The sequence below is a fragment of the Furipterus horrens genome, unplaced genomic scaffold, assembly GCF_987537825.1.
Source record: "Furipterus horrens unplaced genomic scaffold, mFurHor1.1.pri manual_scaffold_2, whole genome shotgun sequence".
In the NCBI taxonomy this organism is placed as follows: Eukaryota; Metazoa; Chordata; class Mammalia; order Chiroptera; family Furipteridae; genus Furipterus; species Furipterus horrens.
The window spans coordinates 4,453,827-4,465,909 of record NW_028327172.1 but is presented as its reverse complement, the minus strand read 5'-3'; the positions used below and the strand labels follow the sequence as shown (position 1 = coordinate 4,465,909).

At 57.4% G+C, this 12,083-nt stretch overlaps 1 protein-coding gene across 2 annotated transcripts in view; it reads right to left on the bottom strand.

The window, feature by feature from the left end:
* Nucleotides 1–12,083, bottom strand: part of SPTBN2 (spectrin beta, non-erythrocytic 2) — a 36,375-nt gene that overhangs the window by 10,103 nt on the left and 14,189 nt on the right. For both annotated transcript variants that reach the window (XM_090257959.1, XM_090257958.1), the window contains 12 exons: nt 10,611–10,723; nt 10,282–10,469; nt 8,978–9,095; nt 8,286–8,444; nt 7,693–7,995; nt 6,472–6,625; nt 5,362–6,232; nt 3,613–3,750; nt 2,563–3,319; nt 1,921–2,123; nt 1,462–1,552; nt 1,180–1,326 (listed from right to left, as the gene is read on the bottom strand). In XM_090257959.1, the coding sequence (XP_090114085.1) occupies nt 1,180–1,326; nt 1,462–1,552; nt 1,921–2,123; nt 2,563–3,319; nt 3,613–3,750; nt 5,362–6,232; nt 6,472–6,625; nt 7,693–7,995; nt 8,286–8,444; nt 8,978–9,095; nt 10,282–10,469; nt 10,611–10,723 (3,242 nt within the window). The remainder of the gene's footprint in view (nt 1–1,179; nt 1,327–1,461; nt 1,553–1,920; nt 2,124–2,562; nt 3,320–3,612; nt 3,751–5,361; nt 6,233–6,471; nt 6,626–7,692; nt 7,996–8,285; nt 8,445–8,977; nt 9,096–10,281; nt 10,470–10,610; nt 10,724–12,083) is intronic.

The following is a 12,083-nucleotide window of genomic DNA, read 5'->3' as shown; positions in this document are numbered from 1 at the left end:
TCTCCTCAGCGTCCAGGCTTTACTGGCTCTCACCTACTGCACTCGGGATACAGCATTCCCTCACTTATCACGGGTATTACATTTTAGAACCCCCTGCAAAGTAGGAACCTTTCATTTATGCTACACCCTTAAACCTACGTAACTTTAACACCAGACATATACAGTACTGCAAAATCCCGCAGTATAGTGAAAAATACGTGATAAATAATTAAATATAATATTTTAAAAAATCCCGTGATACAGTGAGGCCGCGATAAGTGAGCCGTGATATAGAGAGGGACTGCTGTATTCCGCTTTGGGTTTAGCTCATCTGCTTGTGTGTGTGTCTCCTATCCTGGCTATGGTGCGCTCCTCAAAGGGGGGGGTGCCCGTCATGGAGGCCCCTGTTGCCCCTCGGTGCCTAACACAAGGCTTTGCGTACAGTAGCACCAAGTCAGTATTTGCTGAACAAAGGGAGACACTGAATATACACTGGACTCCTCTTCTGCCCAACCATTATGCCCACGGGAAGGAAAGGGTCTTTTCATACACCTTGCGGACCCAGCAGAGTGCTTGTGGTGTCCAGCAATACTTGCTGAGTAGAAATAAAGTTTCGCCTGTGCTCAGCCAGGAAGCGCTGGGTAGGAGACCAAATACCAGGAACAGCAAGACTCAAATGCAAGGGCTGGCAAACTGTGGCCTGTGGGCCACATCTGGCCCAGCCCTTGCTTTTATAAATAAAGGTTTATTGGAACGCAGCCACCCTCGTTTGCTTACGTATTCTGCATAGCCGCTTTTGCAGTACAAGGGCACAGCTGAGCCGTCCCAGCAGAAACCGGATGGCCCACAAAGTCTAGAGTGTCTACCATCTGGTCCTTTACAGAAGCTGAGTCCTGACCCCGCTGAGGTGCCGTCCCGCCCTGGACCCAGGAACAGTTCCTGTGCTGACCCCGAGCTGTAGTTGGGCTCCTCACTAATTCATGTTTTCTTCTAGTTCTGGGGTCACTGTCCCACGGACCCAGAACGTTTGGTCCTCAGGCTATAATTTCCCACTTTGGAGGTTTGGCACTGGAGGCGCCATGGCCTCTAATCCTGAAAGAGCCATATCCCAAAGCTTGGGTCCCCCCGTACTGTGGCTGGGACCCTGCCCGGGAGGGCTCCCAGGGGTTCTCTTCTCGCTGCTCCTGTCACACCGCTCACCTTGTCCACCTTGTCCAGCCAGTCCTTATTGGCGGCCAGCTCGGCCATGAACGCCTGGTGTTTCTGCCACTTCGTGTGCAGGTTGCGGGCCTCGTCATAGGACACATCCTGGGCCGTCAGCATCTTCTCATCAATCCAGAGTTTCAGCTGCACCCAGCGCAGAGGGAAGGAGGAGTGAGGCGTCAAGTGGGGGAAGGTGAGCCAGGAGAAGTGGGGGGTGAGGGAGGAAGCCACGGAGGGTTCGTGTGCTCAGGGGATACCGCGAGGGGGAACCGTGCTCACCTCGTGACAGTCTTGTAGGAAATGCTGCTGTTCTCGGTTGTCCCGAAGACGTCCCAAAAGCTGCTGCACTGCTTCTTGATTCTTCCTGTGTCTGTAATGACAGCCTCTTGTGAAACCTGAACTTGCTGTGAAAGGGTTATGACCCTCTAACTAAGCTGGAAGCCTCCAGTCCTCCTCTGATGGGGACAGTGCCTTCCAGGGGCCACTCTAAAACCACCAGGGATCCCAGGTCGAGTGTCAAGCTACCCTGGTAGACTTCATTTTGACCCTGTGTGAGGGAGGCAGACCTTCCCAGCCCACAGCTCCGTCCCTCTCTGACCACCGGGCTCCCCTCCTCTACTTTTCGTCAACTGCCAGCCCACCCGCCAGTCTGACTGCCACTGTCTCCACCTTCGAGGACACCCCGTTTTCACTTACTTCCCTCTTGGGCCCTTCCCTGGCCCGTTGCCCTCATCATACCTCCGCTCGATGGAGTCTGCCTTCTCCCGGATCTTCTCGGCATGGACGTTGCCCTCAGACACCAGCTGGCGCCCGGCCTCCAGGAGCCCGCGGATCCGCTCCCCATTGGCATCCATGGTGCTCACGAAGGCTTCCAGTTTTTTTATGGTGGCGTCAGCAGCCTGGAGTGTCCCCGGCATCTCCGTGTGAGACAAAACGTATTCCTGTGTGGGAGGGGAGGTAGCGAGCTCACTCCTCAAGACGGAATTCAGCTCTCCGACAGACATGGAGGCCAACCAGGGAGGGGCAGGGTGGGCCGTCCAGCTCTGAAGATGGCAGAGATGGCGCCTGATTGTGCCGAGTCTCAGAAAGTTACAAGGAAGCTGGGCTGGAGAACCCTGAACAGTGCAGACCCCACTCCATCTCATTCCTAGCTATTGATTCAGCTTCTCGAATAACTACGGGATGCGCCAGTTTAGGCCCGTTTTGGGAAGTCAGATTCACATCTTTTATTTTTTTCCAATCCCATGACTTTCCTCATGTGTCTTTCCTGTTGGTCCTGTTTCCTGCACTGCTCCGCCCGCTGCCATCCCCCTCCCACCCACCACGCTCCTCCCCCTCCCCCTCCCTTCTCCTTCCAGACTCCGTGCCCTGGGCTCTCACCTGGCTGCTGAGCACGCCCTCAGCCTGGCGAGCATCCCGCAGGAACCCCTGGAAGCCGTGGGCCTGGGCCAGGCGGCCCTGCCGGCTCTCCCACATGCGGCCCAGCTCCTCCCAGCCGGTCCCCAGGGCTTCGAGTCGCTGCCTCAGGAAGAGGCACTGGGGATCCGCCTGGTCCCGAGTCACCTCCTCACCCAAGGCCCGTAGCCGGCTGTACTCGCTCTGGGCCCGCTCCACCTCGCCCCGCAGGGCGGCGTGTTGGGCCAGGAGGGCCTCTGCCTCAGGCAGGGTGGCTGGCCCTTCTTCAGAGGCCACAGCGGTCTGCGTGCGACCTAGCCAAGCCTGGAAGTCATCCAAGCTGCGCAGGAAGTCCTGCAGCCGTCGCGCCTCACCGAGCGACTCCTCTCGACGTCGCATGGTGGCCCTGAGGTCCTCCCAGCCGGCTTGCACCTCTCCAAGCCGGGCATTGATGGCAGGGGCTTGGGCGGGGTGGCCAGTGGCCAGGGCGTTTGCCTCTTGAGTCAGTTCACCCACCCGGGTGGCGATGGCCTCCAGGTCCCGCTCAGTGCCGGCCAGCTTACGCTGCAGGGCCAGCACCCCAGCCAGGTCATTGCCCAGGCCCTGGGTGGACTCGATGACCTTGGTCTTTTCTCTCATCCAGGCCTGGGTCTCGGTGCACTCTAGGTGGTAGTTCTGGATGCTCAGGGCTGACATCAGAGCTGCCTTCTTGCCATCCGCCAGGGACTGGAACTGCTGCCACCTGAACGCAGAGGGTGGGTCTGAGTTCGGGAATGGCTCAGCTTCCCCGCCCTGTCCAGTTACATCTGTAAGCTTCTTCCCTGCCTCTCTCCCCCTTGGTGTGTCCTACCAACTGCTCCATCCTCTTGCCTCCATCTTGTCTCCCAGTCCCGGCCCAGCCGCTTCATATGACCTTGACCCCTCTTGTCTCTTTCATTATTCTCCTACCCCCACACCTCCCAGACCACCTTCCCGCCTCCTTTTTCGCCTCCATTCCATGCCCCACACAACTCTCTTCCAGCCCTCCCCAGCCACCTGTGGTTGAGCTGCTTCTGGGTGGTGACAATGCTGTCCTTGCCCGGGGGGTTGGCCTTCAGCAACTGCTCCGCAATGTCATTCACGGCAGTAATTCGCGCTGCGAGGGCATTCATTTCGGGCTCCAGGGTCTCAAACCTGAGGGGGGTGCAGAGCTGGGCATGATCGGTGGGAGGTGCTGATGCACCGGCCGGCCCTCCTGGACGCTCATGAGAACTCTTCTCCATCGATAGGAAGCTTATTTATAACGGCCTCCGCACCTCTTACGGACAGGGCTCATAGTGTCTGGAGGTCAAGGGGGAGCTCCTAACTCACTCCAAACAAGTAGAAAAACTATCATCTCTAGAGTTGCTCAAAAATATGTGCAAGTTAAAGGTCAGCAGCGGCTGTACAGGTTAACTAATCCTGGCACAGGCCCCACCCTCTCTCAGAGCCTCCCTTAACCCTCCATTGTTCCTCCGGGCCTTACCCCTTAGTTGCCTGCTTTGGGCCCGTCCTACTGATAGGTGTCAAAAATGAACCGATAACCGAACATATATAAGTGATAAAGACGTGAAGCATAACTGCTCCCAGGGACATTTTACATTCTCGTAGATCAGAGTCTGCAAACGTTTTCTGTCAAGGGCCACACAGCGAATATTTTAGGCTCTGTGGGCCACAGGGTCTTTGTCACAAGTGTTCAGCTCTGTCATCTCGGAATTAGTGCTCCTGGGAGATGCGCAGATGAATGAGTTTGCTGTGTTCCAATAAAGCTTTATTTACAAAAACAGGCTGCAGGCTGTATTTGGCCCCTGGGCTGCAGATTGCCAACCCCTGTCATAGGATAGCTTGAAAACTAAAAAAAAAAAAAGTCTTCTATTGCTATTTTTTTTGGTCCTATTCCCCCCCCCCCATTGCTCTCCCCTGCCCTGCCCACCTTCCCTGTCTCCCACAGTCAGTCCCCACCTTGTCTACTGCTATTTCTAAAACCACCAGGAAATCTGACTATAGACTGTGTAGTAGGTGATAGTAAGTAACTGCTTACTTGTTCTAGGTGATAATAGTGTTGTGGTTCTGTAAGAAATATGTCCTTTCTAAATGATCTTAAGATTATTCTGTAAATAAAGCTACTTTTTGAGAAGTCAATTGGTGTCTCTGTCTAAAAGGTTTATAACTTCAAAGCCTTCGCTATTTTAAGTCTACACACACACAATTAAAAAATAATTTGCTATATTTAAGAATACTTCTTGCAGTGGCTGGTGTGGCTCAGTGGATTGAGTGCCAGTCTGTGAACCAAAGAGTTGCTGGTTGATTCCCAGTCAGGGCACACGCCTGGGTTGCAGGCCAGCTCCTTGATTAGGGGCGCGCCAGAGGCAACCACAGACCGATGTTTCTCTCCCTCTTTCTCCCCTCCCCTCTCTCTAAAAATAAATAAATAACATCTTAAAAAAAGAAAAGAATACTTCCTCATATTTCTTAAAGGATAGCATCCGGAAGAATGTAGAGATGAAATGATAACATCAGAGATTTGCTTTTGAAAAAGAAAATCAACCAAACAGAGCAAGATACTGACTATAGAACCCGGATGGTGGGTATATAGGACTCTGCTGCATAATGTTTCCTACTTTGGAGTATGTTTAGCATTTTTCATTAAAATAGAAAAAAAGACTCAAAGGGAGATAGCAAAAGCCGAGGTTCACAGGGAATGCCTCATGCCCCCTCTACCCCAGGCCATCCCAGAGGGAGCTGCGAGGGTGGGGAGGGGCCTACCTTTGCTGCACAACCTCCAGGTCCTCCAGGCGCTCCGGCAGGGCCAGCCCGTTGAGCCACTGCTCCTTCTCCTCCACCCACAGCCCGCAGGCCCCGGCCTCACTGAGCATGGTGTAGCGCGCCAGGGCCGCCTCCAGGGCCCGAGCTCGCTCGCCCGCCCGGGCCTGCAGCTCCTCGTAGTGCCGCTCCAGGGTGGGCACCCTGCCCTGTACTTCCGGCGTGTGGCTCAGCGCCCTAGGCAGGGCCGCAGCCTGTTCCCTCAGGGCATCCAGTGTTGGCCGGTGGCCGCGGATCTCCTCCTCCAGGGCCCGGTGCTGCCGGGCCAGGGCCTGCGTGGAGAACTCCTCGTGCCCCAGCTCGGGGCTGGACACCAGGCGCAGCGCGTCCACGAGCCAGGCCTCCATGTCGTTGGCGTCTGCCTGGAACTGGTAGAGGCTGGCGGCCTGGGCGAGCCTCTGGGCGCGCTCCTCTGCCAGCGCCTCCAGCCGCTCCCACTGCGCTTGGAGCTCGGCTGCCCGGGCGGCGGCCTGGCCTGCCCCAGGGTGGCCCTCGGCCACTAACTGCTGGCCCTGCTCCAGCGTGAGCTTCAGGGGCCCCAGCCGGCCGCTCATCTCGCCCCGCAGGGCTGTGTGCTTGTTGAGCAAGCGGAGGACGCCCGTCAGGTCGCGGCCGGTTTCAGCGGAGGCGAGCAGGTGCTGCTGCTCCCGCACCCAGGCCTCCGCTTCGCCCACTTCCCAGAGGAAGCGCCAAAGGCGCCGGGACTCCTCCAGCCGAGCCCGCCTGGCTGCGGCCAACTCGCACAGTGCCTCGTAGCTCCGCTCCAGGGTGGCCACCCGCTCGGACACCAGCTGTGGGTCGCATGGTTTGTACTCTGGAAAAGGCACGGTGCGGGGTCTGGAGCTGTCACCCAGCCCTCCTGCGGCTCCCACATCCGTCCTGGTTAGGAATCCCTCGCCCTCCTCCCGTAGGCCCCCCTCCCAAGTCTGTCACCCACCATCCTCCCATTATTCCTCCTGTCCCCAGGTCTTCTCAGTCTTGCTCTTAATGTTTCAGCTCCTAATGTTCTCCTACCCGGCCCCTCCCTTTCCAGTGCCTTCCCTGAGGTCTCACCCTTTCCTGGGTCGCAGAAGCGCAGGGCAGAGGCGCTGACAGCCCGCACCCTCTCAGCCTGCACAGCGATGTCTGCCTCGACCAGCTCGTGTAGCTGCAGCAGGTCCTCCACTCCCGCCAGGTGCTTGCCCAGGTCCTGGGACTGCAGCCGGCCCTGCCAGGCACACGTGGCACACCGGTGTCCAAGAGCCGCCCAGCGCCTCCCCGCCGGGCGTCCTTCAGCACCCCCCCAACCCCGGGGCCCGCCTCGCTCCTTCCCCTGGACAACCGCACCTCCCCACCTCTCTGGGCAGCTCCAGGTGCCACTCCCAGGGGGACACACCTGCTCCCATCCGTCAGTCCTCACTCACACACACAGGGACACCCCAGTTCTCTCCGGCCCCCTGGCCTCTTTGTACTCAACTCCCCTGCTGTGAAAAGACCCTCTCTTACCAAATCCTGCCCGGGCACCTCCGCTCTCACGCATCTCATTGGCTCCAGAATTATCGCCCCCCTGTCATCACGGCTCGGTCCCTGGCCCCCCAGCAGCCTGCAGCACCTCTCCAGACCCGTCCGCACCCGTCTCTCGCCTAGACCACCACAGCAGCCTCTACCTGGTCTCTCGGCTCCCACTCTGGCTGCCCACAGCCCCTCTTCACACGGCAGTCAGAGGGTCTCTCCCCTTTTCCAAACCTTCTGGTCATGTTCGAATAAATACCAGTGAAAGCTAAAGTCCTTGACCAGGACTGTAAGGCCCTCAGTGTGCTGGCCACCGCCTTCCTTGTCTCATGCCCCTGCCCCTCCCCGCCCTTGCGGTCCCACCAGCCCCCTCTCCTGCTGACATGCCGCGCGGCCCAGGCCTGGGCTTCCGCCTGGGCCGCCCTCTCCTCAGCTCTCCCCACGCCGGCTCCTGCGTGATTCTGCGCTCAGCTCCAGTGGCGTTTCCTCGCGAGGCCCAGCAGACCACTCGGTCAGGCGGCCCCGTCCCAGCATCCTCACAGGCTTCGTGTCCACCTGCTGCTCTGCTTGTTGCTAGGTCCGCGGTTTCATCCTCATCACCCGCCTCTAGAACGTGACCCCATGAGGACCGGGACCTGCCTGCTTTGCTCATCTGAACTGGGGCCAGGGCCCTGCTCTGGAACGTCCTCTGTGAAGACCCACCGGGCAAGTGACAACCGTACCCCCAGTCATACCCCCACAACCCCGATCACCTGAACCCCACCACAGGCGTCCCGTTGGTACCTTCATCTCTTCCATCCAGTCCATGAGGTAGAGCAGGTCCTGAAACACCTTCTGCAGCTCCAGGTTGATGAGCAGCCGCTCCCGTCGGGCAGCCACCATCTGTCGCAAGAAGTCCCAGAGCCGCGCCACGTTGTGCTGCCGCGCCGAGATGCGCTTGATGTCATGGTAGCGCTCGGCAGCCAGCTCCGCGGCCACCGCGTCCACAGCCTGCACCCGGCCGCTGTAGGCCACGATGTCTGTCTCAATGGCTTCGTGCTTCCTCACCGCTGCCTCTACGGCCGCCAGCTCCAGCCCAAAGTTGTCCTGGGGCAGCAGAGAGGGGCGGCTGGGAGCTCAGGGACACCCCCTCTGCTTGCCCCACTGCCCTCCGGAGCATGTCTACCGCAAGATGCCACCCCCATGTTCTCATCTCGTCCCATCTTGTCCCGTCCCACCAGCCCTGTCTCCTATTCAAGCCTCGGGCCCTGGGACTCTTGGGCTTTCTATCTGTGGGATGCATTTCTCATTTGCTTAGCTCCCCACAGTGCCGGGCTTCTTACCCACCACTCGGTTCCCTCTTTTTCCCCGCCCGTCTGGACAGGCCAAGAGCCTACCTGGGACACAAGGCGCTGGTTCTCGCTAAGCCAGGTCTCCCGCATGGCAGCCTTGCGGTCGAAGCGGGCAGCCAGCTGCTCCAGCTTCTCCTGGCGGATCAACTCAGTGCGCAGGGCCAGCTCGCGTTCGTGCTCGGCCTTCTCCAGCCGCTCCCAGGCCTGGGGGGGTGGGGGGGTTGCATGATTAGCGCTAAGGGCCAGGGTTCAGGAAGTGAGGGCGGGGCGCGGTCATGGGGGCTGGAGTGCGCGGGGAGTCCCAGGGGAGCTCGGTCTGGTGCATCTGTGGAATGTGCTCAGACGCCTGTGCACGGCAGCCAGAGGGACGGGGCAGCGTGAGCGCTGTGGGGCCCCTGAAAGCCACGCCTCCTTATGGGCAAGGACCAGAGAGGAACAGGGAACAATGGAAACCCCTGGATTTGTTTGTGCTGGGGGTCCTGTGGGCGAATGAAACCTATCCCTTTTCTTAATCGCCAGGCTGAACAAGGTAAGGGACTGGGGTATGATTTTATTATGTGAATGCACATGGAGAGACAAGAGGAGGAGGGTGGGGTGTGCAAGACGCATGAGAGAAGGTGTGAGTCACGTCTGCACCGGGGTGGGGTGCAGGCATCTGGGAGCAGTGTCCCATTGGGGTGGAAGGGGCTGGTGCCAAGGGTGGGCCCCCTGTGCGGCACGGAGGGGAGGCCATGGACCTTGTTGATGTCGGAGATGAGCCGGCCCTCGCGGGGTGTGTAGACCTTCTGGTTGTTGGCCCGGAGCTTGCTCTGGATGGTGAAGAGCAGCACTTCCAAGTTCCCTTTCTCCGTGAACCTGGGGCAAGAGGCCAGGCCGGGGTCAGAGTCAAAGGCCACTCGGGGCACAGGGACTCTGTGTTTCAAAATGAAGTGTCCTGGGTTGCTTTTCTTCTCATAGAAGCGATACATGGAGGCCAGAAAATACTGGCACGTCAGAAGAACGTAACTTAAAAACAACTGAAAACCACACAGAAACAGCCTGTTACTCCCTGGCATGCACGTGCTTCATTTCTGTTTGACCCAGATGGGCTCAGGTCACAGCTGTGGCTACGTGTGTCCCAGACTCTCACTGCGGGCCGGGCCATGTGTTTGGGACTTGACACGCGTTACCTCGCTTAGTTCTCACTGACAGTTACATCCTCCTACTGTCCCCATTTTCCAGCTGAGGAAACTGAGGCGCAGAGAGGAAGACAACTCACAACTGCTACATGGAAGAGCCAGGAGCTGAACGCAGGCACTTTGAGCCTGGACACTTAGCCCTTTGCTCTCTGCTGTCCATTAAAAAACTGCTCTGTAAACTGCTTCTCCGCTTATTGGTCATGGACATCTTTTCATGTCAATGAACACACTTCTTCTGCATTATTGTCGGTGGCTGACCCATGACTCATTTTTCTTTTACAAAGGTCACACTGATGACCATCCTTGAAAACACCTCTTTGTTCAATGCCCAGAAGAGGACTTTCTGGGTCAAATCACCCCCAGGAATGTATAGAAATAGATGTTTTCTGGGTTAATATTAGTTTTGGAGCTAAAACATAAAAACACCAAAAGAGCTCAATAGTAGAAAAGCAGACATTTTAGCCTATATTGTACAGAATTGCCTAACAGCAGTTCCACACTTGAAAACGGTTAATTGCTGTAAATGTGCAAGTGACCAGCCCCGCTGCCATGCTGCCTGGCAGCTCCAGTCTCCCCGATCTGGTCCGGAAGCTGGGACCCTGACCAGTATCTGAGTGGCCTGCATGACTCTACATCCCTTAGCAAATCATTTTCACAGCATGATTTTTTAAAAAGTGGATAATCATTTTAAGAACTTACTTGGGAACTGCTTCTGGCGCTTCGAGCTAGGGAAACAAGCCTCCCCTACATTTATGCACTGCCAGCTTTCCCCCCGAAAAGGCCGCCCTGACTTAGGCTTCCTCCCTGGGGAGCAGAGCTCCGGCCAGGCCTGTGGAAGCAGGTCGCGGCCCAGGGGCACCTACTTGGGCGGCTTCTCCACAGTGCGGTAGGAGTTGAAGGACTGTAGCTGGTTCTGGACCCCGCTCAGGGAGTTGGCCAGCTGCCGGTCGTTGAGGGTCACGATCGTTTGCTCGATCCACTGCAGCAGCTCTGAAGCCAGCGACTCGTACTTCTCCACCAGGCGCTCCGCTTCCATGGCATGGTCTAGCACCTGCGCGACAGCGATGTGGGGTCCTGCCCGCAGGCCCCCTGGCCCAGTCCTGCAGTCCCCCCTGCCCCTGCTGGAGGGGAGTCAGACCCGAGGCCAGGCCTCAGCTGGCCTTCCCGCCTCCTGCACAGCGGTGGACAGTACCTTCCCAATCCTTTTGCCTTCCACAGCCAGGGCCTTCATCTTGGAGAAATAGTGATAGTAAGTAGCCACATAGGTAATGATTGATTTCTCATCTGGTTGGTCCACATTCACGTCTGAGGAAACAGCACACTCAGGTCAGGCAGAGATGAGACACCCGCCTTCAGAAGTACACCTGCAACCTGCGCCTCCTACCCCAACGCCGCACCCTCTCCGTCCTCCCGCTCCCTTCAGAGCAAAGTGACAAATAAACCAGATGGACTAAAAGGGCATGGAAAGCTAAGTTTTTTTCCTCCTAAAACGAGCATGGCACAAACCCCAGCAGCCCAAGGAGCTTTCCCAGCACTCCAGATGGAGACCAAATATAGCTGTTTGGAGGAAGCAAGACAAGGAAGCAAAGAGCTTCCCCGTGCGGGGATGGATCACAGGCTCACTGGCTGGAAAGGTGTGTGAGAAGTCAGAGGCACGCACAAAGCCTCCTGCGCCCGGGGCGTGCAGGGGAGGGGCCCCGCTGGCCCTGGGAGCAGGGCCAGGGGTCGGTTCTCATGGCCACCTCAGGGCATGGTCCCTGCTATTTCTGACCTCACTCCCAAAGTTCCACTGTGGGCCCCAGGAGCTAAATGTCCTTCCAGCCAAGTCAGCTCCCACCGCAAGGACCAAGGCTGACTATGACTTGGAGTCCCTGGGTTCCTTCCTGAGGCCACAGCGTTTCCTTCCAAAAAGGAAGATTATGGGCCTGGAAGCCCCCCTGGCCACCTCCGAAAACCCACAGGCCGGCGGGAGCCATCGCAGAAAGTGACAGGACACCTCACTTGACTTCCCTGGTCTTTACCCCAGCTGTGCTTCTCAAATGCTCTACAAGGAACCTTGCATTTGGCCTCCTCCCATCACTAGTTAGCTGGTATTTGTCATTCTGGACTAAGAGGACATAGGACATGGGGCTATGGGGGTGGGGATGGAAAATAACCAAGATCCAGATCTGCTTGGGGACCTTAAGAGGGAGTGTTGCCTGCAGGGATGTCACTGGGCCCTTCCTTCCTTCCCTTTCCTGGCTGCACCAAGACTGCCCTCTGCTCTCCAGACAGGGGGCTAAGGAAACAGGCTCTGCCTGAATTTGAATCTCAGCTCCACCAGCTAAGTATGACCTTGGGGAAGTCACTTAACCTTTACAGGCCCAGCTTCTCTTCCATTATCTGAGGATAATAATGATACTGACTCCAAAGGGCGTGTTGTGAGGATTAAATTAATTACAGCATGTCAAGTGCAGGGCCAGGTATAAAATAAGAGCCCGGTGGCTGTTACCAGTCTCATCAGCGTTAAGATCAGAGTCACCGGGGCCAGTTAGCAGGGTCGGCTGACTGCAAGCTCCGTGCCTGGGGAGCCCTCCAGGCCATGTAGCTTGACTTTGGAATAAGAAGGGCCCTTAAAGACAACGCAGGCCAGTCTTCTCATTCTGAAGATGAGGAAACTGAGCCA